We start from the raw sequence: 27,900 nt of genomic DNA, 5'->3' as shown, positions 1-27,900 counted from the left end.
TTCATCTAGTTTGCTTTGCATAAGTCAGAACTGCTTGTATTCATAAAGTGCCTCTCTATCACTTACTCATGCTCTTTTCTGCACTCTCCCGTTTTCTAGCTCCTTCTTGCTCCCACCCGCTCTCTGCCTGCTATCTTTCCATAAGGTAATAATGAATATTTGAGGGCTGACAGGAGCGCAGCACCTAATCCTTTTTGCCCAGGGCAAAATGGGCCTCATGGGGTGCATGTGTGTTACAGTTCATCTAACTTTTTAATTGAGATAGAAACCCAATTTCTAAGTTTTCATTTCCACCTCTGTGCTCATGTAAATGAGACTTTCTGCATGGATGTGCATATGTCATAGAAGCGGCCAGGATGGACAGTACACTTGACAAGCAGGGAAATGTCAGTACATTTGGGGAGCAACTGGCACTGACTGGATGAAGTGTACATGAGCGAGAGTCCCCTCCTCCCCGCACTCCCCTTCCCCTTGTTGAGTGAAGGTAAGGTTCGAGGGATCAAACTCATCTTTCCCTAATAGAATTGATGAAGTATCACGTTATTAGCAGTTTTTAATTGCTTCTCTTCAAGGCTACATTCAAACATGAGATATTGTCAGACCTAACGCATTCCCGTCTGCGAGAACACTAATCTCATCAGTCAGTCTACACACACACACATGCGTAACGTATATATAAGTGTCTGTAGATGTCACTGCACAAGGATCAGAGTTGATTGATAACGGTGAGTAAGCCTGCTTAATGTTGTAATTCACTCTCCTCCCCGTAGAGGGAGCACTGTGCTGTGAAGGCCAGTGCAGCGTCAAGGACATTCACACTGTGAATAACAAATACCAAAGCGCCACACAGACTACCACAGAAAAAACTACTTACATACTCAGTGAGTCACTCAGTTATTCAGTCAGGCACACACAGCTGGTTTGTGACTTTGAAGTTCTAACATTGAACCTTTTTGTCTTTTTGTTGTTTCCATGTAGCCTATTCAAGGCTCAGGTGTTGTGGCTGGCCAAGGTCACATCCTCTGTCTTTGTCCTTTAAACTTACTTCTCTTTATCTCTCTCCCCTTTATTTGTTCTCTCGTCCTTTAAGTTCTCACACCTTTATTTGCTCTCGCTCCTTTTGATTTGATTTCCTTCCCTCCTTTACACTCTCTAGCTCTCCCTCTCTCCCTTTTTCTCTCCTCCTTGTAATTAGCCAGTGTAATTGCTGTAGTAAATCTTTTCTGCTGTCCCAAGGAGACTCGCTGATATAGGACTGATTTAATAAGCACACCAGCAGCTCACCTCTCCTTGTGTGTGGGGGTAGGGGGGGCTGTGTCCTCTGTTATTTGCTATGGGGATTTATGGGCTGTTTGTGTGGTTTCAGCAAGTGTGAATTCGGGTTCAAGGTAGTGCTGTGTCGGTGTGTCGACTGTAATGCACTTTATCAGCAATGCAGGCAGCATACTGTGTGTGTGTGTGTGTGTGTGTGTGTGTTCGTGTTCGCGTCTCATCAGTGAAGCCGTTACGTGCCGAGTGTGCGTCATCGCTGAAGACCTTCATGGCCAGAAAAGCATAGAGAGGTCAGAATGGCCCTGAGAGAAACACACACACAGTTTCCAAACATCTGCCCCGTCTCCTACTTCAACACACTTCTTCCACCTCCGTCTCCCCCAGTTCTACTCCCTAAACCATCACATATTTGCACACACAGTCAATATGTTCTTTTTTTACATTTTGTCTTTGCACACTGACTTACAAACACACTTGCACACAACTTAGATAGTGAGTGAGATAGAGTAGTAGGTAATAAACAGTATTCAGGTGTAGGGGTTTGCCAACCTTTTGCCATTTAGCAGCAGTACACCAATCTCTCCAGTGGAGGGCACTGTAACTCCACACTTAAACAGGAACCACACTGAAGGACCCACACATTGTGCCTCCTGTAGTCAATACATAGAGATTTAAAAGAAGACTTGCTACTCTATATAACACCACAAAACAAAAATACTATTTTTATAATGTGCAGAATATAATATCAATTGTTTTAGTTCAAGGCTAGAAAACAAATATAAGAAATGTACAGTCTGTGGTAGATTATTTTAACTATACCGTGCTTCCAGTTTTAAGTATATCGAATTTGTCTTTCATCCAAATGTTAACAAAATAATAAAAATTCAAAACATGACGGCGAATTGCTGTCGTCCATGAAATTAAATACCAAGCCATTTAATACATTGTCTAACATTCCAAATCTACAAATATACCCATCATTCATATGGGAAAACATTACTCATTGGACCTTAAACGAGGGATACAATATTCCATGTTGTCAATATTCACTGATAAGAAGCCCACAGTTATTTTGTTTAATTTTGAATTTAATCAAATCACAGGTTGTTATACTTGTAATTGTATATTATGTAAGAATATTAAATAACAAAATGAAGTTTTATGAATTCTTACAAACTTGTTTTTTATGGGCTGGAGACTTCTTTTTCAAAACACAATTTCAGCAGTGTTCAGTCTTGGTTTAAAGTGTGTTAGAGACCGCAGGCCAAGTCTAATAAGCAGATGGTGAAGCAAAGCTAATTTCTAGATTCTTTAGTAATTTTTAGTTTTACATTTTGCTATTTTTTATGTTTCTAAACTAAATGTATTGTGGTAATTTAAAATTTAGTTCAGTGCAGAAAATCTAACCTGCAGTTGCACTTTTCATGCACCAGGGGTGCGCAAGTGAGCACGGCATTAGCCCCTCCCACAAGCCCTCCCCCTGCATCCTGGCCCTCCCACATCCTGCCCCCGTCCCCCCTCCTCACAGCCCCACCCTGCCATCTGGTCCTTTTCACACATGCACACACAGTCAGGAATTTTTTTTTTTTTCCTCCTCATTTCCTTTCACAGTGAAAAACAGGATGAAGGGGCTCTTTCAGACCCAGGTTACCGTGGAAACCCCCTTATTCTTCTGTCAAACCTGCTTACATTGTAACATGCAAGCACACACACTCTTATAAAGAGAGTGACATAATGTTGGACATTTAAAGTTTAAAGGGACCAAGGCTACAGCTGTCCTTCTGCCATAGTTGTGGCCTTCTGTTTGGGTCAGACAAAGAACTTCATGCCCCCCTCCCTTTCTGGTTTTCTTTGTCTCATTCCCCTTTTTAATACTAATACTCAAGCATTCTTCAAGTAAACCTTCAAAAAACAAAACTTGTTTCTCTGAAATGTGTTTGGTCTTTGTTGATGTTTAAAGTTGGCAAAAGATGTGTTTGTGTGGTTTTTTTCCATTGGGCAACCTCAGCAACTTTTTCCAAAGAACTGCTCAACCCGGGACATTGATGTTGTAACTATAAACCCTCTTCTCGGTTCCAGTGTACACAATCTCTCCGGCCCTGGAATGCTGAATGGAAAAAAAGTTTACTTGAAGTTATATAAAGTTAATTATGCCTTTTTTCTATCTTGCCACCAGGGGGCACATGCAAAACATATTTATATACAATAGGGCACATCATCTGAAAGCTTTTAGTGGGTTAAAAATAAACTACAGCCCTCTGAAAGCAGGGAGTGGTGATGAGAGGATGAATAGACCGCATGGAAAAACAGGAGAAGAGATTGAAAGATTGAAAAGAGTGGAGACTAAGCTTTCTGGGAGAGGACTGAAACTATTCTTGTAGTTGAGGCTATAGTTCAGAGTGGGAAGGGAGGAAAGTGTACCATACATTTGTTCCTCTTGTGTTTCTCTCTCTTTCTCATTTTGATTCTGTCCATTTGTCTTTTTTTATTTTTCTTCTTTCTCCAAGCCTGGCTACCCATAACCTTCTCCTCCACACATTTTCTCCTTTTAAGGAGTGAGGGAATGAGAGAGGAAGAGAATAGGAGGGAGGGGGTTGAAGGACACACTCATGCCTGCTGACTGATAAACAGACTCCTCTTTGTGCAGATAGAGACAGACAGACACGCACACACTTGGTTATATATTGACAGAGACCTCTGCATGACTTGGCTCCTCATGATCATGTGTACCCCTCCTTCATCTCTTCTCCCCATCGCTGTTTTTCTCCTTTCTTTTCCTCTAATTACAAACAGAAGTCAAAAGGAAAGAATTTTGTTTTTCTTTCATGCACACACACGCACACACACACACACACACACACACACACACACACACACACACACACACACACACACACACACACACACACACACTCACTCACTCACAGCCCCCCCATCTCTATCATCTCTCTGTGCCAAGCAGCTGTTGGGGAGATGAGGGGGGAAGTGTTCCAGGAAAGTGTGTGTGGGGTGATTTTTATTTTTCCACAAAAACTGGTCTTCTTTGTATGACAGTAAAATAAAAAGGCAGCAAGGAAAATACAACATGGATGTTAGGATGTTGGCACTCCACAAGTTTGTTTTGTTTGTGCTTGTGCATGTTTTCTGTGTGTCTGTCTAACCACACGTGTTCTGCCTCTGACGACTCCTCTCCTCCCCCACAATGACTAAGTGTAACATGGTGCAGTGCTTCATAGCCGACACCAGGGGTGCCATAGGCTCATAAATGAAATGAACACTGAGCATGTGGGAACCACAGAGCAGCCATTTTACAATCTGCACACCAGACCCCATTTTATGAATCAGCCGTGATGTCAACATAGCTGCGCCTGATTTCATTGGCTAGAGCGCAGCTGGCACTGTAGCTATGATAGCAAGGATATACACACACTCACACATGCTTCCTCACCGGCTCTACATCTCTCTGAGATGTGCGCGCACACAAACATACACACACACACACTGACCTAGTGACATGATGGCATCACGCGGTCACTAGTCTTGTCCCAGACTAACTGGATTGCCAGTCTATCAGATTATACACCATTAAGTGTACATCCTCTGCACTGTAGCATGTGTTTTTGTCCATCTGTACAAGTTGGCATGTGTATATTTATGTGTGTGAACAGATTTAAGCTTTTTACTAATATGTTTGATCTCTTGATCTTTTTCCTCTGACTTTTTAGATGCTACTTTCTTGAATAAGTAGATTATTTTAAGTATCCGTGTTTGTGTCATTGTCTCTGAGATGTTTATTTGTAGATGCTTGTCACTTCCTTTAAGTCTCTTCATAACCTTCCAGCTGTGACTTGCTCTGTTTATGTGTGTTGTGCAAAGATATTATGTTGTTTCCTCTCAGATGTCCTGATATAATTTTCTACCCTTTGTGTGCGTAATAGTGGACTTCCTGCCGTGGCTTCCTGCTCTCAGCAGAGACGGTGGCTGGAGTGTTTGACACAATAGTATGATTGATGCATGGTTGTGATGCGCACAGCTGATCAAACTAACGGTAGAAGAACAGAGATAAGATTGCTTAAAGGTTTGAGTCAAACTTAAGATACAAGTGATGGTTGAGTCTGAGAGAGGAGATTCACAAAGCTGAAGCTGAATCAAACAATAGGACTTATTGAGGCCACAGTCCACTGACTGAAGGACTGTTTGTGTATCAGTGGATGTTATGAATGGGTGAAATGAGCTCATTAAGAGGCCCAGCCTTGTTAACAGACTGTCTGACTGATTGGCCTCTTACGTAGAGACAAAGCACTGGTTGACTGGACATATGGAAGGATGGGCAGATGGATGAATGTGCTGTTTTGCTGTAGTGGTTATCTCTGTCTGTGTGGAGAATACCTACTGGGTAGTTGTTTTTATGACACTATGTTTCACAAGCAAGCTGCAGTTGAATGTGGACAGATTATGGGACAGAATGTTGGAAGTGAAGAAAAAATGCCACACATACAGTACAAGGAGATGAAGGTCAGGTGAACCTAATCTAGAATGGATAAAGTGTCAGTAACAGTGGTAATTAAGCAGCTTTAAATGGGTCCGTCTCTACAACATGTTGTCATTATGTACAGAGCTCACAGTTGTTGAAGTCCAGATAGTCTTGTCTGCTCTAGTGAAAAACTTATGTTAGCATCTGATGTCAATACATGAGGTCATCTCCAGGAAGTGGAAACAGGTGGACTCAGTGGCTGATTTTGATTTGTATTGTTTGTCACTGTGATTCAGACAGATGGTGAGAAATAAGGCCGCATACTCGTACTGGACATGCTATACCAACTCTCTTGCTGACTGTTTTCCTCGCAGTAATTATTGTTTCCTGTTACTGTCTGGTCTTAACAAAGATAAGACATGGAGAGGGCCACATCCAGGATTAGACAAAACCTAATGAGAGACAGGAAACATGTGGGTGGCATTGATCCTCCATTGTTTATCAAAGTATTAGCGATCCAGAAACAGGGGAAATATAGGAAATGGTTAAGACCATTGTTTCTTATATGATTTTTTGAGACCGAATGAACAGGAATAGTTGTGGAAAAACTAAATTTGAATTAGAAATTAAAAGTCAGATTGTTTATAAAATGTCGAAAAACCTCAACCAAAAACTGAAATTAACATTTGTTCCATATAGCTAAGGCCTTTCCTTTTTATAGAGATACAAACAACTACTCATATTTGTAAATCCATCCCCAAAAAATATTTTTTATACATACCTTGTAATTTACATTACTTTCGTCTGCCAATTTTATTTTGTTAATTGAATAATTAACTACAGTATTTGTACTGCATCTTCACATGACTGCTAAATTGAGTTTGAGTGGTTGGATAATATTGACAGAAACAAGTGAACAACTGTGACTTCCAGTACTCAGCTGACCTCAGGTCAGTGGGCTATCCAGTGGTTAAACCCATGTGCGTGTTCATCTTTCACTCCTCATTATCATCCAGTGCACATTAACCCCCACTAGCCGACACATCCGTACAGTCACAATCCTGACCTTGTCAGAACAAGTTAACGCAAAGCGTTTCTGCAGTGTGTGATGTGTTGTAATGTACTGTGTGTGTGTTGTGTGTGTGTGTAGGCTGATTACACATTTTCAATGCCTTTCAGCTGACAAACGTCTGACTGTATTTGCCACACACACACACACACACACACACACACACACACACACACACACACACACACACACGAGAAGTCTTTCCTCCAGCGTTGCAGGCCTTGCATAGCAGTTCCATCATAACCCAGGGACACTGACACAATCATTCTAACACCTCCATGATACCATATAGTTGGGAGGGAATGATAAAAGTGAAGGCTGTGCCAAGTCTGTCAGTTTTCATAGAGTCACATAGGCCCTCTGTCCGTCCCTCTTACCCACTTCTCTCTCTTTTAAGGAACCCACTGAATTCCCCACTACGCTTTTTTCCAACATGTTTTTCTGTTTATATCCAGCTTTACTCATCCTCGCACATAAAAAAAGAAAAGTCATCATGAAATGTAATTTCTAACAAAGTCTTCTCTTTCTTTTGTCTTTCTCTAAATGTTACCACCACCCTCCACATTTCTTTATCCACTTTCCCAGCCAAAAAGGAGCAGGATGGCGGAGATGAAAAGAAGCTGCTACAGAAGAAGGTTAAGGAGCTGAAGGTTCTTGACTCCAAATGCTCACAGAACCTTTGTAAGTCCACAGATCCCCATCTTTTTAAATACCTGATACACCCACATTAATGGTATTGCTCTTTAAAAGTATACCGTAAAAACATTAATTGAAATGAAAACAATTAAGTGTGTTCAACTGAATCCCTATTGGATTTTGAGAAGTGTTGTTCACTGTGTTTGCTCATACAGCCATTTTCCTGGGATCATTCCGTGTCCCATATGAGGAGATCAAGAACGCCATCCTGGAGGTTAATGAGAAGGTCCTCACAGAGTCCATGGTCCAGGTACAGAGTTCAAATCAGACCCAGTGTTGGTATATAAAGGCCTGTCTGTGCAACCATTCTTGTATGTTCTAATATGGTGTTGGCTGTCAAAAGTTAGTATGCCCAGTGACAGCCAGCCTCTGTCTTGTAGATTTATCCTTCATTGTGACATTTCTAATTTTATGTTATTTAACCTCTACTGAGGAGATACATTATCTTTTACAAAAGAGAACTGGCAGCGTAAGACATGCATCATGCATCGCTGCATAAGAACGCATGACCTTCGAGATTCTTCACACATTGAATCCTCGAGGCTAATGTGTGATTGTCCCTCACAGTGGAATTTTATGTCTAAGGTCAATCAATGTCTTTGTGTCTCTGTGTCTAATTTGGGACACACCCAGATCGTGATTGTCATGTACATTATGTTTTGCTCTCATTGTCTTATAGAGTCTGATCAAACTACTACCAGCGGCAGAGCAGCTGGGTGTCCTGGCCGAGATGAAGGATGACTATAAAGACTTGGCTGAGTCTGAGCAGTTTGGAGTAGTGGTGAGATAACGTACATACACAAATGGAAAAAAAACACGCAAAAAACAATTTTGTTTTTATCCAATCAGTATTGTTTGAATTATCAGGGGACTTGTACATGATCAACCACACGCATAGCTAGGAAATCGGTGTCATGGGAAATGAGGCATATGAAATGTTGAAATACTGAGATTGAGTCATACCGTTGTCAATATATTAGACACAGAAAATCCTCGTGCTGTGAAACACAGACTGCTTTGTTCTACTGTGAAGGATGTGAGTAATGAAGGAAACCCCCTTCACTCACACAGAACTAGTCACACACACACAATCTACGTGGCAACAAACATACCCTCTTTTCTCTCTCTAGATGTCCGGTGTGAAGCGGCTGATGCCACGGCTTCAGGCCACCCTGTTCAAGCTGCAGTTTGAGGAGCAGCTGAACAATATCAAGCCAGATGTGGTGTCTGTGACGGCAGCCTGCGAGGAGCTCAGTAAAAGCCAGAGCTTCACCAAGTTGCTAGAGATCATCCTCCTCGTCGGGAACTATATGAATTCTGGCTCCCGCAATGGAAAGGCATTCGGTTTCTCCATATCATACCTGTGCAAGGTAAATTGAGGTGTAGACACAGTATACAACACAGAATATAAACTGAATGGACTGCAAATGTTGATCTTTTGTGTGCAAATGCTGATGTTTAGGAAATTACATACAACTGGGTCCAATAAATGTCAAATCTATACTTTTACTCAACAAAAACAAAAGTATAATCCGTTCTAGTGCCATAATAATCTGTTTTATACAGTTGAGTGACATAAATAAAACCACATACATAGATAATAACATGCAAGGATTGCCCCCTATGCCTTTCAATACTAGCTTTAGGCATGTAGTGTGTATATAAAACACAGATATAACCATGTGCAGATTGCCCTTTACCTCCTTCCTTAGTACATTACTGTTGTATTGCTATCTTTTTACAATGTGAAATAAGCGACATGTACGAATGTGCACAAATGCTGGAATGTTGGAAAACCTTAATCTTACACAGCCATTTACACACATCTTTAAAAAGAAAAGTGCAGTGATAGCACATGCATACATTAAACACTTTTGATTGATTGCCTTCTCCCAATCAGCTGCGTGACACCAAATCAGCTGATCTGAAGCAGACGCTGCTCCATTTCCTAGCTGATGTGTGTCAGGAGCAGTATCCTGAGGTCATGGGCTTTGCAGACGAGTTGATCCATGTGGAAAAGGCCAGCAGAGGTACATAGGACATTTAATTGATTGTTTATAAATCTCAATATTATCATTCATGCCCACCCCTGGTTACACATTGCAGTCATGTTATGAATACAGTGTACTCTAATTAATATGAAACACATCAGTGATTATAAGCCATGTATGTAGGTGCTCTGCATCATTAATGTTTCTTCTGCAGTTCCTGCAGAGACACTTCAGAAGAACCTTGAGCTGATGGGGCGTCAGATCAAGAACCTAGAAAAAGATCTGGAAACCTTTCCCCCTCCACAAAATGACAAGGACCAGTTTGTGGAGAAGATGTCTATATCCTCTTTACTCAGTCAACCAGTAGATCTTTTGATTATAAAATATTTTTGTTATGTCTTGTAGACACAGCAAGATATATTCTTTGTTCCTTAACAAGTTGTTTCCACAGTTTTGTGGTTACCGCCCACGAGCAGTTTGAGAAGCTGGACATGCTGCATAAGAATATGGACAAGCAATATAACGACCTGGGAGAGTACTTTGTCTTTGACCCAAGAAAAATCTCCGTTGAGGAATTCTTTGGAGACCTCAACACCTTTAAAAACATGTTCCAGGTGTGTTTTTAAGCATGTGAATGAACTCATCTGCAGGTGTGGTTTTCAGTCTTTACTGACAGCCCACAAATCAACATTAACACATACAGTACAAAGACGCACACACAAATGAGTCAAAAGCAAATAAGTAGATGAAAGAGGAACACATGACAAGGAAGAGAAATATAGGCAGCACACCTGTTTGTATTGACATAATAATGAATGAGAGCGACTCCATTATATTATCAGTTTATACATCAACTGTAAATGTGCCGTTTGGGAGGGCTCCCGCAGGCGATAACTTGTTTTACTAGTTAGTGTGGATAACTGCAATCCACTGGTTTTTAAGTTTTGCACAACAGCATCCATCACATTATCACACGTGTGAAAACGTTGTTCTAAGAATCAATTTAGTATTTCTTACTCTTAAAAACTTTTTACACTCCAATTTGCATCTTTACATTGCCTGACATCCTTCTCTCTTTGTTTCCCGACTAGCAAGCAGTAAAGGATAATCAGAAAAGGAAGGAGACTGAAGAGAAGATCAAGAGGGCCAAGCTGGCAAGGGAAAAGGCAGAGAAGGAGAAGGAGGAAAAACTCAAGAAGAACCAGCTCCTTGACATCAACGCAGGTCATAATTGTTCGATCATGTCTATTTTCCCCGTGCGAAAGCAAGAGAAACACTCTGTCTCAGTTTGTATTTCCTTAAGATACCAGTTGGGGGCAGTCAGAGTCCATGCTTTTGTGGATTATCTGTGTGTGTCTTTGTGTGTGTGAAAGAACAACCCATCAGTATTTATAGACCGGAGTTAATCTAATGTTGATGACTTGTGTTTTTTAGTATGCAAGTAACAATTTCAATAGAAAGTGAGGACAAGGATGATGTATATAAGAAACCGCCTGACCTCTTTTTGCTCCTTTGGGGAACGAGAGATTTGCTTCCATAAAAGAGAACTGAAAGAACACCTAAATCTCTTTATCGCCAAAAACACATTTCCACTCTTCTATGAGATGCTGTTATACCTCGATAAATGCAGCATATTGTCCCATGTAACGCACACACATTCTCGCTCATTCTCACATACACACAGTCAACTCTAAAATCCTGCCTTGCAGACACAGTTGTACAGGCACTTTTTTTGCTTCTCTCAGACTGTGACCTAGTTTCGGTACATTCCTCCTCTCTCTGGTTATTCTCTTGGGACGCCACAGTCAAAATGTGCTACAGCCGAAGTGCGTGTGTGTATTTGTATATGCGTGTGTCACAGAATTAGTTTCTTTTTTCTTGTTATTGTTTCTGTTTTGCTTTGCCTATGTGTGGGAGAAGTGCCTATGCACTTAATGTGTTAGAATGAGTAACTGTGTGTCAGCTTTGTAAAACCTCTTTTACGAAAAGTCTTTCTGGCTTTTCTCCTAGAGCTCCATGTTCCAGCTGGCTTTTCCTCTCTTTCTTGCTTTTGTTCACCATTCCCTCTTTTTTTCCCTTTCCCTCCCCCCGCCGTTCATTTAAAGGGCTCTTAAAGACGCAGCAAGCACCAAGGTTCCACTTGGAATATTGCGTGTCTGTGTTTAAAGTATGGAGAAAACATTTTGTGGTCGAAAGTAAGGTAGTCAAATATCATGTTCAGCCTCTCGAGGCATGCGTGAATGGAACACAATAGTGCTTCAAAGATGAGTGTGTGTGTGTGTGTGTATTAGTGGGCCAGAGATCATTTACATACAGGTGGCATATTTGACTTCCCCTGTAGCCCAGAGCCATTCAACACCCCCCTTTGTATTGTTAAGCACACACAAATCTGACATACACACACCTGGTCGTTGTTCTAGTATTTGTTTATTATCATCATTCTGGATGGCTATTACACAAATGTTGTTTACAGCAGCTGTACTTTTGCATGCTCACATCTTCCTTGATCCCTTTTTTCTTTCAATTCCCCACCTTTTTATTCTCTCTCTCTCTCTCTCTACCACTATCTCATGCGTTATCTGAACGTTCCTCTTTCTCACATTCTGTCCCTTTGTGGAGATAATATACCAGTTGTTGGTTAAACCCTGGAAGGTCAGAGTGTGTTTGCATTTCATAGCCTTGTCATTCCTATGCAAGTCAGACAGACACACTCATTCACTGCAGCTTCAGTTTGCCCACATGCTCAGCATGTGATGGTAGTTATTGTAAATTATAGATCCCTTAGAGATAGTTACTTATTTAACATTTTCATTATTCAATAGTTAATTGCTTTATTTGTCTCCCATGAAACATGGAAGTTCAGACTGCCACACCCAAAAGTCCAAATGTATGCTTCATTGTATGCCTTAGGTGGGACATTTGCTATAATTTCCTCTGATAAATATTATTCATACTAGTATACAAATACTAATAATAATAATAATAATAAAAGATATGTCCCTGGCTGTCATACTTCTCTTTGAAAACACGTCAGACTGCTTAGCAACTAGTCTTTTCTCATTTCCACAGCTAGGTGTCAGTACTTACTGTAAAAGAAACTGAATGTGTGACGCTATGTGCTTTCATGTACGTGGCAAAGAATACACACCCACAAAGATGCTGGTATGGGAACTGCCACTAGGAGTGCTCGTACTCCACACAGAGGGCATCTGAGAGAGTGGTGTGGGGGAGGGAAGGAACGTAGTAGGGCAGCAGATGCTCTCTTGAGGATTAGACTGTGTTGTCTTATAGAAAAGGAGGTAAGGAGTTGAGGAGGAAAGCACATGGTGACAGAGAGGATGAGATGGGATAAGCCTGGGTAGCCTGCCTCACTGCAGGCCACTGTGAAAGACGGCCACGATCATGGCACATTAGGAAGATCCAAATTCTGTCTCCAACCCACTTGAACACTTATTTTCCTTCCCATAGTCTTTACTCTTTTCTCTCATTTTGTTTGTTTGTTGTAACTCCTCTCTTCTCTGTAAATGTTTCCATTCATGTCCTTGTCTGTTATAGTGTGAAAGTCCATTAGGGGTGCTACTGCTCCATCCAAGATGCTGTTCTCCCTCTTTGTGTGTGTGTGTGTGTGCGTCTGCATGTGTACAGCGTGCATGTGTGGGATTGTGGTGCGTGCGTGCAATGTAGACCAGGTCCAACGAGACATATTTAAGAGCTCATGATCTAATTCCATTACACTAATTAATCCATCTTATGTTCTTACTTTGTTCAGGCAATACTTTGCTCTTTGTATTGTGTGTGTGTGTGTGTGTGTGTGTGTGTGTGTGTGTGTGTGTGTGTGTGTGTGTGTGTGTGTGTGTGTGTGTGTGTGTGTGTGTGTGCTTCTTCCAATCCTCGTCGTTGTTCTTCTGACTTTGCCACCACAGTTTTTGAGCCCATTTTTAGCGCAATTTTGTATTGATTCCCAAAATAACACCATAAACCTGATACCTGTTCCCCAAAAGAAACATTTGAATACAAGAGCATATGATTATCAACAAGTGATTGAACACAACAAGTGTGTTTTTCCCCATTATTAGTCCTATTTATAATCGCTAACAAACCAAACATTGTAAAGCTTCCCTTTAAAAATGAATATGGCTTGATGAAATAGTGTTGCCAAAGGCCACAGTCAAACAAAATCACTAAAGAGCAGCATGTATAATGCAATACAGTGCACTGGCCATGGGGCATTCTAGTTTTAGTAGGGAATTCACACAGCCTGTTTTGTACACAGCCAGGTCATTGTTTGGTCCCTCTATCGCCTCCAGTGTAGTCACAAATAGGTTTGTGTGTCTCTGTGCTTCCACCACTAGTTTAAGCCAAACATGTGATAACAGTTGAGTGTAAATGGGCCAGATGTGCTTCCCCAAAAGGAGTGAAGCATGGCCTACATCATTATGAACTATCTGTGTAGTTCCAGGACATGGACATTAAGGGGTGTATGTGAGCTGTGGAAGTCCTGTGGAGTGTGTGAGGGAGACTTTCTCTGACGTGACAGGCGAGACCACTGGCCATCTGCTTCATGGCTTACTGCAGGATTAGATAGTGTGTGTGTGTGTGTGTGTGTGTGTGTGTGTGTGTGTGTGTGTGTGTGTGTGTGTGTGTGTGTGTGTGTGTGTGTGTGTGTGTGTGTGTGTGTGTGTGTGTGTGTGTGTGGTAGCAGAAGCAAAGTGTGTGTGTTTGGGGGTAGGGGAGGTGACAACATAAACCTTTAACCCCACATCACTGGCCCCTTTTTAGAGCCCTCTATCTCTATTCAGGTTAAAAAACAAATAATGAAAACCATCTGCCTGAGCGCTGAGATGACCCACTGAATCTTGCCCACAAAACAGGCATGCAGCACTGCCATGGAGTGTCTCTCTCTCTCTCTCTCTCGCTCTCTCTTCCTCCCCCCCCCCCCCCCACCCTCCCCCACACATGTAGCCTCTCTCTTCTGATCTCAGATTTAAGACAGTAAACAACCCCCGCCCCCCTCCCCTACCATACAAACTATACCTGTACACAGACACAAAGTTAATTTCCAGCCGGCACCCTTTTAACTATAAGCCACAATTACACATTTATGTAGTATTTGAAAGTTGATGAGACTTGGGTTCAGTGGGTCAGTCTTTCCAATAAGGGTGTGTTTGTTTATTTTTAGAGCTTACCTCCCAGAAAGTGCAGCATGTAGCCCCCAGCAGAGACGGTAGCTGAACTAGGTCACTGCCTATCTGGGTTAATGTAGCTAATTTGTCCACGTGGCTAACTAACCTTCCTGCCAACGTGTGTTGGCGTGTCTCTGAGAAACAACAATAGGTAGAGGGTTTAGGAAAAACACCAATCACTCCCATGTTGTTGGTGAAGAAGATTAGCGTATATTTCAGAGTTGTATTGATTTAAAATAACATGGTTCTGGTAAGTGAGTGGCGTGTGTGTGACACGAATAGAAGTTCAAACATGTCTCCATTAATTGGTTTATTCCAGTGTTTGTTGATGCATTGCTGATGTTGATACATTGTTGATGTTGTTGATGCTATGTTTACAGAGGGTGATGAAACTGGTATCATGGATGGCCTGTTGGAGGCGCTGCAGTCCGGTGCTGCTTTCAGGAGAAAGAGAGGACCACGGCAAGCAGGTACTTGTACACAAGCAGAGCACTTCATCTTCACAAAACATGCTTGTGTTCCAAAGTGCCATGCCTTACCTGGTTTACAGATATCTGTTTCCTTTCACACACAATTTCACATACTATAGCGAAACACATGAAGCATATGAGACTCATTTGTTCCCTCTTCCTCTTCCTCTCTGTCTCTCCGTTTCTGTCAACACACAGGAACAGATTTGTTTGTGTCCCCCACGTCTCCGTTCCATCTGTTGCATGGCTCAGAGACTTTGGGCTGTCATAGTATTCTGTGGCCATGGTTAAGGGGGGGCAAATGCAAGTCCACGGATGGCTGGCACATGAACAAAAGAGAGAGGGTGCCAAGGGTTGGGTGTGGGCAGGAAGACACTGAAGAGAGGAGCAACTGGCGAGGGTGTGGCTCTTGTGGAATAGGAAACGATGGGATGAATGTAGAGAAAAGGAGGATGAACCAGAGTGTGGGTTGAATGTTTAAGGAAGTGGAATAAGTGATTTGGCAATTGGCAAAACATAATTGAACAACATGCTTAAGTATAAAGAAAATACAAATGCCCCCTTCATTCAAAATGGGTTTTGCACTTTACTTTCTTCAGCAGATTAATTTCTAATTAAACACTAGAAATCTATCTGCTGAACATGAACCTTAAACAAGTCCGACGTAAAAAAAACCCCAAAACATCACGTTTCTATGTTAGGTGTTAAATCCAAGTAAATGTGTCTGAAAATGCTATACCGTTTAAAAGTTTGGGGTCACTCAGACCCATTTTCAGTTTCTTTCAAGTTCTCTCATAGGCTTCATTTCTAAGAACAAGAATAGACTAACGAGTTTCACATGAAAGTTCTTTTTCTGGCCATTTTGAGAGTATAATCGAACCCAAAAATATGACGCTCCAGATACTCAACTTGCTCAAAGGAAAGCCAGTTTTATAGCTTTCACCAGCAGAACTGTTTTCAGTTGTGCTAACATAATTGTACAAGTTGTTTTTGCACAATTAGTCTTCTAAGGCAATTAGCACATTGGAGTGATAGTTGCTGGAAAATGGCCTCTCTACACCTACACCTCTCTACATATTTCATTAAAAACCAGATGTTTCCACCTAGAATAGTCATTTACCACATTAACAATGTATAGAGTATGTTTCTGATTAATTTATCTTCATTTAAAATCAGTGCTTTTCTTTGAAAAATAAGGACATTTCCATGTGACCCCAAACTTTTGAACGGCAAAATCTATACCATCAAAATCATTCAACTCAAAATCTTTTCCCACTTTGTCTTGGAACAAACTTGTTGTTCCAAGACAGCTATGTTTTTGTCATTACTGGGTCAGCCAGAAGTCCATGTGCTGTATATGAGGACATACTTCCAAGCAAAAATTCAGACTTATTATCGTTCAGGCCACGTGTTCAGTCCATTTATCTGGTTCTCTACTCATTCTGCTGGGTGTCCCCCTGGCAATCCAGTTCACATTTTGTGGATCATGTGTCTGTGTATGAGTATGACCACGCAAATGAACACGAGGCAGTGTGAGCTGTGAGGATAGTAATATGATACTGTGTGTGTGTGTGTGTGTGTGTGTGTGTGTGTGTGTGTGTGTGTGTGTGTTCGTGTTCGTGTGTGTTCACATGCATTCATGTGTGGGTTGAGTATTCACACATAAGGGGGGCGAGGGAAGAGTGAGTGAAACCCAATACCTCCCTCAATAGAAGCCAGATGTGAAGCGGCGCTCCAGAGTGGAATAGCACAAAGCCGCAGGGCAGACTGCACTCTTTCTTTTTTTCTATCCTTCCGTCTCTGTCTTTCATCTTTATTTATTTCATTAACTGAGTGCATTTTTATAGCCTGTTAGCAGTAATGCCCGTAACAATTTATCAGGGGTTGTAACAAGTGGTCCTCAGTGGTCCACAAAGCTGCTCTGAGTTTATCACCAAGTGCAGCAAGCTTTCTTTAATCACAGACTGCTCGGGCTCGTCACCACTTAACAGTTAAAAGAGGAAATGGTGGGAGAAGCGGGAGCTAGAGAAAGGAGCACGGTATGAGAGAAAATGGGGCCCGCTTGAGGGCTCACTCAGTCACCCATAATACTGTTTGGTCACCTCACACTCCTAACAGGAAATACCTTCATGTTTGTTCGAGAGCAAGTAAGTGAGAGAGAACCTTCCTCCCTCTGTATGCTTATCTGTGGTAGAAAAGAGTAGGAAAATATAAGTGGCTGTATGTATAACAGCTCTGCTCCGTGCCTCCTCCCTGTCTCCTTTTTTTCCCTCAGTCTTGTCATTTTTGTTTTCTTTTGCCAAAGTTCAGGGTTTTCCATGGCTGATGTGGAGGGTGTGAAGCTCTGCTGTGGTTTTTGGGGCAATCTCAACTTTGTATGAAGTTTATATTTTCTTCACATATGTTTAAAGGCCACTCCTTTCTAGTTACCCACACTGCTGCTTACACCCTGGAAGTCCTTCACCCACACAATAAGAGTGTGTGTGTGTGTGTGACAAGTTGGTTGAGTCAGAGTTCTTAATTTAAGCAGGAGGAGGCACATCCTGACTCTGGCGCCAGAGGCAGCCTGTTTGAGCGGGCCAAACACAGTCCTCTATCCAGCATGGAGAGTATTTTAGTGTTTACTCCATAATTTGTATTACATCGATACAATTTTCTGCATACAGACAAGAAAATAAATTTAAATATGACAAAATATGACAATTTTTTAAAAACTTTTTTGTAACGTAATAACAAACACACAATATCAGGAGGAGGAACAAAATAATGAATTTTCTCAAAAATGTGAATTAATGATGAAAAAGGTTTGCTGTTTTGTTTAAATAGAGCGAGATAGATTGAAGCTGTAAGATGTCATAAAGGTGGCATCATTTTTGGTGAGCTGTGTCCTCATCTCTTCCCCCTTTTCTGATTGTGAGACATGCCACTAGCCCCGAGACCAGTTGAACCAGTTGCTCATCTAATCTCACTGTAATTACTTTTCAATGAGGTTAAAATGCAATTAATTTGTACTCTTGTGTTCATGGCATTACTGATCAGATGTCAAGAACTGAGTGTGCACACATAAAGCACAGGTTCATCCGCTTGAATGATCTATACATAGGCAAAGCAGCAAAGGAGGGGTCATGGTTTCTATTTGCAACGTAATGCAGCATCACAATGGAGCCACACATTTAACTTGTTTCAGTGGCCTCATATCCCAACAATCACTGTGGTGCATTAACAGGTGCTGAGACTAAGTAGGTCTGCATTAAACGTAACGGAAGTATTGAGGTTGGTGTCGAGATGTTTTCACAAAGAATTGATCAGACATTTGGGGTATTAATATTGCATTTAATAAAGCATTACATAAGAGTTCCCCAAATGTGAAAAAGTATTTATATCAGCCAATACACCAGTGAAGCTTTACTATATATCCATTTGTATTTCCCAATGAGTTATCTCTTACAGTCAACTGCCTAAAACAACTTGAGTGGTTACAAGCATATTCGTATTTCCAGCAATGTGAAAATATGAATAAACTAATTTAAATCATATCGTAATGCCAAGTTATCACACAGCCTTTTCTGACTTATTTTAGATAGGGTACAATAATCTGGCTGTTTTTAAGGTGCTGCTTATTACTTCTTTGTTTAGTGAAATTTCTTTAGCTTCTTTAATAAAATACATCTCATTTATAATCAGAATAGCCACTTCATACTGCCAGACGCTGTTTCATCAGGGGGCATCTCATATTACCGTCGGTACCAACGAAATCTCTTAGGAGTTAAAAGTCACTGTCTTCAATTGATGATTGTTGTCTTTTTGACCACTATTGTGCATGTAATGGTCTTCATATCAGTATGTCCATCCCTTCCAATCCTTTTTCTTTCCTCTCTTCACAGCTGTGGCAACCGTAAACGTCATCAACGTTGTGTTAAAAGGCCTATTGAATGTGTAGTCATGCTTATTGTGTCATAGCATTGTGACTGAATGGAAAGCCACGAGTCTGCGGACGATATATACCTTCTCACCTTTGACCTGCACCTCAGCTCACTGTGTGTATCTTTGTGCTGATTTTGTTGAATGAGAAGACTGCATGGGGTATCCTCAGCTGTCTACCCCCCCCACCCCCTCCCACCCTCCTCTCTTTAAACACATAAAGACAAAAGGCACACACCAGATGCTTGCATGCCAATACAAAGACACATAGATGTTTGCATACCAATACATGCACACAGACACGTTTCAGAGGACAGACTGCCTTGCATACATTTTCAAACCCTGTCACACTGTGGCTCTCTGCTTGTAATTGTAAGTTACAACATAGTAGTTTGTAGTCTGTCCTGGTTAGCTTGGCTACGTCAGCCAAATTTGTGTGTGTATATGTTTAAAGCAGCGTAAGGGCACTCGTGTGTAGAGGAATTACGTGTCTAAACACTTACTATGGACCCATCTGCTGGGTCATGACCCTTTCCAGAGCAACCAATCACAGTAACAACTAGTTGACAAAGCACCAATCACAACAGAGAGACTGAGATAAAGGGACGACAACAAAAGAGGCACACGCTGGCCTTGCAGACGGTCTGCTCCTAAAAAAAAGAAATGCCCCTATAGAGATCTGTGCTGTCACAGATGTTCTCACACACACACACACACACACACAGGAGAAGATAATTCAGACTAATAGGAGAAAGCTCATCAATTAAGTCATTACTGAAGCAGTGTTGACGTCACATTCAAATGCCCACTGAGACAATACACACATATGCACCAGTTGAGCCTATTGGGGGGCATAAAAGGCATGCTTGCATGTCAATACTAACACAAGTCACAAGCCAGCAGCCCATCTAGATGAATGATGTCACTATTTCCCAGCGTCCTCTAGTGCAGAGCAGCTGTGTGTTACACAGCATTGCCTGAGGAGGGCGATAGTAGTCCCTGCTTAACTGGATACACTAGTGGAGGTCCAGCCTACATCTGCAAATACACCATCATGCCAGTAGTGTCACTGTTATCATGGTGTCATGGATCCAGGGCTTTGCTATAGCTGCTGTCACTGACAATAAGCTAAGAGAATAAAGACGGCTGCTTCTTTCTCAACTTTTGGTATCACACCATGCACAATGTTTAGTAGGTGGTCTTAGGTTAGAAACAAACTGAAACTTTGTATGGCTTTGACAGGCCTCTGCATTGGTTCTTGTGAGCATCTCATCTGAAGCTGCCCTACACTTGTTTTACTGCAAATTCACTCTTTGCTATTCTCCCCCCGTTTCTGTATTTTTCCCTCATAAGGTCAGCAGACTCGCAATACTGTACAACAAAGAGCTCTTTCCCTCGTCAGGCAGTCATTATTTAGTCTCCCGGAGTGTAATCTGTTACAGATGATCTTTTCACTTCACTCTTTATGCCGCTGATCGCCTCTCAATGGGAAAACTCGTTCATTCACCAGTAAACAGTCTTTGTTGTGAGTCCCGACGTCTCATTTCCTACTGCAGCACACAGCGGGCATCAGGCCAAGTGCATAGATCATTTAGTCAACATCACAGCTAGTTTCTGGATACACATGCTGAGTATTTCCTATGTTTGTCGTGCCACGTGTTAAAGGGGCACTCCAGAGACTTTGGTTCTCAACTTTCTTAAGGTCGAGCGGCTTGCAACAGATGAATTAAAAAACTAAAAAAAAAGAGGACAAACTCAAAGCTGTATATTTTAACATCAGGGTTGTATTCTCAGGCCTTGGACGGCTCCTTCCAGAGCCACATGAGTCTTTTTTAATAAGAGTTCAGTGTGACGGGTCACGACAAGAGGAGCCTTCTGAGTTGTGTTAGTCTCATCTGAAAGCCGCATTTCCAATGAATGGTAACTTGGCAATTTACAGGCTCTGATCCAAAGCAATCCTCTAATAAAGGTCTGGAGACATTTTCTATTTTGTTGTTGGTCCCCAACAAAGCACTGTTAACACCTCTTTGAGTAACATTAGCTAAAAACCAAGTGCCCAGCTGTTTATGAAAACTAGTTTCCCTTTTTTAATGAAAGTATACATGGTACACTTTATTTTTATATATCTGTTCTATATGTAACGTGATAATTGAAATTAACTTTATAAGTCAATAAGTTGATGTATAGTTTGAGTTCATCTGTTTAACTGTATTTAAATACAGAGAAGACTTGCACATCTTCACGAAACATGTTCCTGCCATTACTTTAATCTGCAGGTTTCTGTCTAAATGAATCTTTTACCCATGCTGCATCCAATGCTACAACCATCTGATCCCAACTCTTATCCCCCTCTCTGTCTTCTCTCTCAAGAGGGAGTGGAGGAGGATGAGAAAGGAGAGAAGCTGGGTTGACAGCCTTTGAAGAGCTCTCCTCTGCGGGTTGGATTTTTTTAGCACGAGCTTGACACATTACACACATAGAATAACACCCACACTGACGCACACTCTTTTTCTCAGTTTTTGGGTCATTTGCATAATTTCTAATTAGTACGTTGATGAGTAAGGGAGACGAGGTTTGGAAAGGGACATAAATAGATATGGAGGACATATTTAAGAGTTGACTGAGCGAGAGAGAATCTACAAGGAAACTGTGTGAAACATTAATTTGACATTCCAGCGGTCTGTGCTCCTCAGTCCAGCTGAGTTTCACAGACAAAGAAGACAAGTAAACTTATAAACTTGACCCTAAGCCTTCAAATCCTCTTTCTCCTCCTTCTCCCTAGACTCAATTGTGTCTTTGTCGCAGCTAGTTCTGGAGACCTGTTCGGTAACTTGTTTTTGTGTGTTTTTTCCCCTCTCCAGAACCATGTGTCAAATATTGGTTTGTTATTGTGTTCCATGGTTCATTTGCATGTGCATTGCTATGAGTTTGCATCATGACCTTGTTGGATGGATCTTTTTTTTTCTTCTCATCGGTAGGAGCAGGAACACATTACATCAATGTGTGTACTCAGAAGAAATGTGTCCTGTACTAATGTCAACCCTTTATTCATAGCCTCTGTCTGAGTTCTGAACATGCCAGACCAGGCCTAACATAACAAACACAATCTCCAACTGACCTATATAATTTGAAATGGCCGCTGCTGCACAGCACTCCTCCCACGCAGGAAATGAAGCGTGGTAAAGGATAGAGAGAGGGAATAACAGATAAGGGCTGTGTGTGTGTGTGTGTGTGTGTGTGTGTGTGTGTGTGTGTGTGTGTGAAATAACAGAGTAAGCAGGTAGAAGAAGAAAACACGGCAGCATCTTCAGGGCACAATCTGTCACACTCCCTGTTACTCAGTGCCTCCCTGTTCATTTTCCACACAGCAGCCACAATTTTTCTATGATCTATTCTATACTTTCTTTTGACATTCCTTACAGCTCATGCCTTCTTGTTCTCAAGCTCTCCATCCATGTTCGTCTCATTTTCATTCAACCCAACCTCTGTAATCTTCCCACGGGATTCTGCCCTTCATGGTGTCCCAGCCTTCATCTTACTCCGTCATTCTCTGTGTTCAAATATCCCACTTCTAAAAGTCTCTCGTGCCTCAATTGTCTTTCCTCTTCTCCTCATTTTCCACACTTTGCTCAGATCAAGTTGAGGCTAAGCTGACATTAGCAGTGCGTTTGGCGCAGATGTCATATTAATCCACACACATACACAGCTGTACTATTAAGCCGTTTGTGTGTCTGTGTGTCACAGTAGTGCATGTATCTGTATGTTGGAAAGAAATGGAGCATACGTGTTGTGTTTTATTATTCAAAACGTACATGCTTGTGTGTGTGCAGTCAGTAAAAAGGTTAAGTACCTGTCTGATGATATGGTGTTTGACTAACTAAACTTTTTTGCTTGAACATTAGATATGTGACTTCATGGCATGCACTGACATATCTCTATGGACTTGATATTTTATAAACATAACCTCTTAATGTCGTTATTAATATGTCTCACTCCGTATTTCTCTTTGTCAGCCAACCACCGACGAGCTGGTCATGCAGTGACCAACATCCTGGCCAAAGAGCTAATGCAGGAAGAGACGCCTTCATCCAGCAAACAGCCCGCTAAGAAGAAGAAGTCAGAGGAGAAGGAAGAGCCTAAACCAGAGGGAGCAGAGTCGTTAGAGGAGTTACTGGATGCTACTCTCTCTCGGTCCAATTAAGCACACAAGGCGGAAAGTTTTTTACTCTCCACCTGCGATATCCAAACACCGATGTATTTCGTAGCCATTCCAGTGGCCATTATCATTCTGAGATTACTTTGTCAGAGTTTTGCCCTTGTCTTAACGGGACCATCTTTAATAAGGTTGCATTGACAGCCTCTTCAGGGAGGACAGGGAGTGGCAGAGGATGAGGGCAGGGCTCACACCTCATCCTCTGGATCTTTTCCATTGTCAGAAAGATTTAATTGCTTTCTTCAGCATGTTCACATGTTCGTTCATGTATTTTTTGTCTGTTTATCTTCCACTTTATTCACCTGTCGTTCAACAAAGGCCAACTTCAGCGATTCCAAAGACTCCGGAGGAATCCACCCTTCTTTGTGGGTGTTTTCTAAATCCCAAATTTAAACTGGGAGTGTCTGGAATTTGGCAGATCCTGCAGGTGCTTTATAAAGGACAAGACCACATTACACTTTTTTTTAATTTTTACTTGTGTGATATACTTTGTTACTGTTTGTAAATGTTAATTACTTTTGCTTTGTTTATTGAAAAAAAGTGCCAACCAATACAAATCCAGTCTTGTCTTTTCGCTCTCTGGTTTTGTCTGGTCAAAGTTCACACTGCTGCTGTGTGGAAGAGTCCATCAGCATCACCTGGGTGTTTCATGGTTTGTTTAATTTTCCTGAGAAGGGATGTTGTTCACTGGTGTGCATGCGTAAGATAGAGGTCACATAAAAATAGAGATAATTTACACAAACTTGTCTAAGCTACCACATGTGCCCACAACATATAACGTAACGTTACATGAAGAAAACGTGCTCGCGCCCATTCACATAAACATTCCTATAAACCCCAGAGGGAAGTAGAGATAGATTAGAGAAGAAAGTTATTCCACATTCGGTTAAACCAAAAATGTTTTGCTTTTTACAGCCTATGTTTTTTTGCATTAGATTGAGTGTGTGAAGTATGCCACCTAAATTTAGTTTTATGTGCACGCTCGGCTTCCTACATTTGTGTTTGTGCTTTTGGGTTTGAGTGCATGCGTGTGTGTTGCCATCTGTAATTACTGTATGGTACCGACCATGCTGTCATAAATCCTAGGTTTCATAAACAGCCTTGTGGTCTTTCTGCTGAAGATATAGCACACTGGAAAACGTCCCAAAAACTGCTGATACAAGAATGTGTATTTGTGTTGTTCACCCACTTTTTTCCCACTGAACTGCAACAGTAGTTGCTGAATGTCCGGCCTCGCTCTTATTTGTATTCGATAGCCACCAGCATACATGTTGCCATGATGTTGTGGTGTAATATCTGTCAGGAAGCTGTAGAGGTGATGTCAGCTGCTCCATATTCATAACTATGCAAACACAAAACTATACTAACCCCAGGCTTAATACCCAGTCGCCATCATGACATAGAAACTTATCAACCTGCTGTTTGAAGAACGTCTTTATGAAACAATTAACCAAAATAATACAATAAGTTTATTTAGGTACAGAAAGGATCCTTAACCTGATCAAATGCTTGTACTACATTTTAATCCTGTAACTCTGAAAATAATTAGCTCTCAACCACAACATATCTTGTAGCTGTAGTGAAACAGGAGGCCGGTCTGCTGTTTTCTTATTCTGCCCATCTCTTCAGGTGGGCGATGCCAGGTGATGTGTGTAACAGATACTGGAAGTTGGCCGTTTTCAACATTAAGAAGAGAATTATTTTAAAGAATCAGAACTTTACTGGAATATTTCTGTTTTCAAATTCGAGTCATTCCTTTCATTCATTAATTTTTAAAGAGATTGTTTTCTATGTGAATTTTTACACTTGATTATTTTATTGTATTTGTATGGAGACATTTTTTTTTGCTCTGTATACAGAATAATGCACATAGTCATTCTGTTTGCTACACAGAACTATTAAACAATTATTACGTAATTTAAATATATGACTGGCTTATTCTGAAAGTGTGTGCGTCACGTGTCGTGTTAATGGGATCAAGTCGGTGTGAAATTTCTAGCTCAGTTTTATGCCTGTATTTTTGCCAAAGTGAATCCCTCCTCCCTCCCTCTCACTTATGTAAACACATTTTGCAGTAAAATACCAGATAGTTTCAGCACTTTGCAGTCTGAGTGTAATTTTATTGCCAAAATACTTTATTTTTTCCAGTATTTTCCATGGCTGCATTTGTTTCCAGAGAAATTTCCAACATTGATTGCCAGTGTTATACATGGCCTCTCTCATAAAACTGTCTGAGAGGGAGAGAAGAGTTGAACAATAAATGCCTGAAGGTGTAAGTGGTTTCCTCATCATTGGTGTCCCCTCTGCCTTTCTGTTCGGACCCTCAAATACTGTTTAACCACACCGTTCTTTGTATGATGGAACACAGTACGATGATAAGTCATGATTTGCACTATTCTCCTCCCTGCAAAAAAAAAAGCTCAGCCAGTACAGGCCTGTTCTGGGAATACCCTGCTGTGTTATACCGCTTACACGGATGCACACCCAGAATAGCTGGAGAAGTTTCCCTGTTCCCGACTTTGTTCTGCAAGGTGAGTTGATTCTATTCTTTGAACATCTTTCCTTCCACATCTCCTAGATCTTTCTGATATTCTCCCTGGCTGCTCCTTGTTCAAACAGAAACTTTTTGCATCTGCTTTTTTATTACAATTGCAAAAGAAAAGTCTGCCATGTCCTCTATTCTCTGGTGGTACTGTTCTGTTCAATCCACTTGAAAAGTGGAATCACCTACAGGGCAGTCTGTTGGGAAGATGATAAACTTATAAATAATATAGTTGTGATAAAAAGTAATGTGGTAAAAAAAAAAAATCTTGGAAAGAATGAGTTTAATAAAAATATGTTACACTCCTCCTTAATGACTCTTAAACAGTCATTAAGTTATAAAAAAATAATGAAATAATATTCCGGAAAAAAGTCTTTATAATGCGGCACATCTGACTATCTCTCACGGCACACTGGTGATTTTTCATCACAAAAAAATGTTATGGTAAAATAAAAACTCACAGTCTTCAATTAGTAAGTTAGACAATCAACAAAAGTTGATTGTCTAACTTATGTAATAACATAATATTGTATATTTTACCATGAAAGTCATAGAATATGTCATAACAAAATACATAAAAATGTTATAGTAAAGTTTGAATTTCCCCCCCCAAAAAATCCATGAAAAGATAATTGAGACTGCTCCGTCAGAAGAAGTCATAATGATTTCCAGCCTCTGTCAGTGCTATTTGGCATATATTTGTATGCTAAACTAAATTTATAGCTGCTAAACCTCAGCACATTAGCATTGTCACTGTGAGCATGTTATTACGTTAGCGTTCAGTATTGTCTCTAAATAGCGTTAATGTAGCATCACAGAATCACGGCTGTATACTGCTCGTCTTGCTCCTCAAGATTTGGGTATACTGTAATAGATTTTCACATCAATTGTTTGATTAGCACTTTGAAATTAACACTATCACTCTTGTTTTCATCATCAGTGAATCATGGATTATTTTACAACATGAGCCATTTATTTTGCAACATAAACCCAACATGTTCAGTGCTGAATGTTGCAGTTGCATACACATTGCTAAAAACCTAGCCTGTGGAGGAGGCAGGGTTGCATTGAACCAAACCTGGACTACCAGTAAAATTATACCTAAGGTTTCTTAGAAAGTATATTTAGGTTTTGTGTTTATTGAGGTTTATTCTGGTAAAGGTCAGATCCAGAGATGGAGGGTCAATTTATCCATCTTCATGTCTCATTACTCTAATTTCAGGTCCTCCTGATTCCCTGACTCTCTCTCTCTCTCTCTCTCTCTCTCTCTCTCTCTCTCTCTCTCTCTCTCTCTCTCTCTCTCTCTCTCTGTGTGTCTGTGTGTGTGTTCCCTTATATACGTGAAGGGGGTCTGCTGGAGAAAAGAGGTCTGAACAAAGAAACAGGGCAGTATAATTGGCTTCAGCATTGCCAGACGACACAATGACACAGCCATTGATAGTGGAATGAGTTCCTGGAAGCAGCTGGCCAATCGCAGAGCAGGAGTCTGTTTTTCACAGCTTCTGATTGGCTGGCTGAGGGACACTGTCGGTCTCCAGGTAGCAAAGTGAACCTCGGTGCATATCTGCCACCCCTCTGCCTCCTGGAGGGAGGGAGGGAGTGTTAGATATGGAGGAGGAGATATGACCTCTGTGGAGAGAAGAAAACAATTGATTTATAAACACACATATTATCATTTATATATTGTATTATTCTCTTAATCTCCTATTTCCTTGTCCATTCTACATCAAACTGTTTTTCTTTTCTTTTCCTCGGACCCTGACATTTTCTGGGTGTGCATTCCTCTGGCTGCCATTAGCACCCACATTGCCAGGCCTCCGAAATAAATGTGTTTCATTTGTGTCTAACTTGGCTGTACACTCCACAGCTTATCCCAGTCTTCATTTCAGAGAACTGTGGACTAAAGCCTCACTTCATTTGTTTAGACTGGCCATTTCTCAACTTCCCTGCTGCTTCAGGAGATAAATACACACTACTGTGGCATTCGAACTCCAGAGAAACAGGGTTGAAGTGACTCCTGAAGAATGCAAAAAAAAAAAGAAGCTTTAACTGTCTTTATATCTTCGTAC

General features: G+C 41.1%; 1 protein-coding gene across 1 annotated transcript; it reads left to right on the top strand.

Moving 5' to 3' along the window:
- Window positions 1-355: 355 nt before the first annotated feature.
- On the top strand, window positions 356-25,206 carry LOC137792109 (protein diaphanous homolog 1). Its single transcript, XM_068587576.1, has 11 exons — window positions 356-484; window positions 7,401-7,496; window positions 7,667-7,761; window positions 8,191-8,292; window positions 8,642-8,881; window positions 9,412-9,541; window positions 9,717-9,842; window positions 9,953-10,116; window positions 10,594-10,726; window positions 15,066-15,155; window positions 23,090-25,206. Exons 1-11 carry the CDS (start codon window positions 433-435, stop codon window positions 23,275-23,277), a joined length of 1,416 nt encoding a protein of 471 aa, XP_068443677.1. The 5' UTR covers window positions 356-432; the 3' UTR covers window positions 23,278-25,206.
- The last annotated feature ends 2,694 nt before the right edge of the window (window positions 25,207-27,900 follow it).

The sequence above is a fragment of the Clinocottus analis genome, unplaced genomic scaffold (assembly GCF_023055335.1).
Source record: "Clinocottus analis isolate CAN_PGR_092001 unplaced genomic scaffold, fCliAna1.0.p SCAF_10, whole genome shotgun sequence".
In the NCBI taxonomy this organism is placed as follows: domain Eukaryota; kingdom Metazoa; phylum Chordata; class Actinopteri; order Perciformes; family Cottidae; genus Clinocottus; species Clinocottus analis.
This window is presented reverse-complemented; position numbering and strand designations above follow the sequence as displayed.

Excerpts from the sequence above, each read along its gene's own strand:
- LOC137792109 (XM_068587576.1), top strand. The coding sequence starts at position 433 with ATGAGCGAGAGTCCCCTCCTCCCCGCACTCCCCTTCCCCTTGTTGAGT. Across the intron at positions 8,293-8,641 it reads CTGAGCAGTTTGGAGTAGTG|ATGTCCGGTGTGAAGCGGCT; the intron begins GTGAGATAACGT and ends TTCTCTCTCTAG. Across the intron at positions 9,542-9,716 it reads TGTGGAAAAGGCCAGCAGAG|TTCCTGCAGAGACACTTCAG; the intron begins GTACATAGGACA and ends TTTCTTCTGCAG.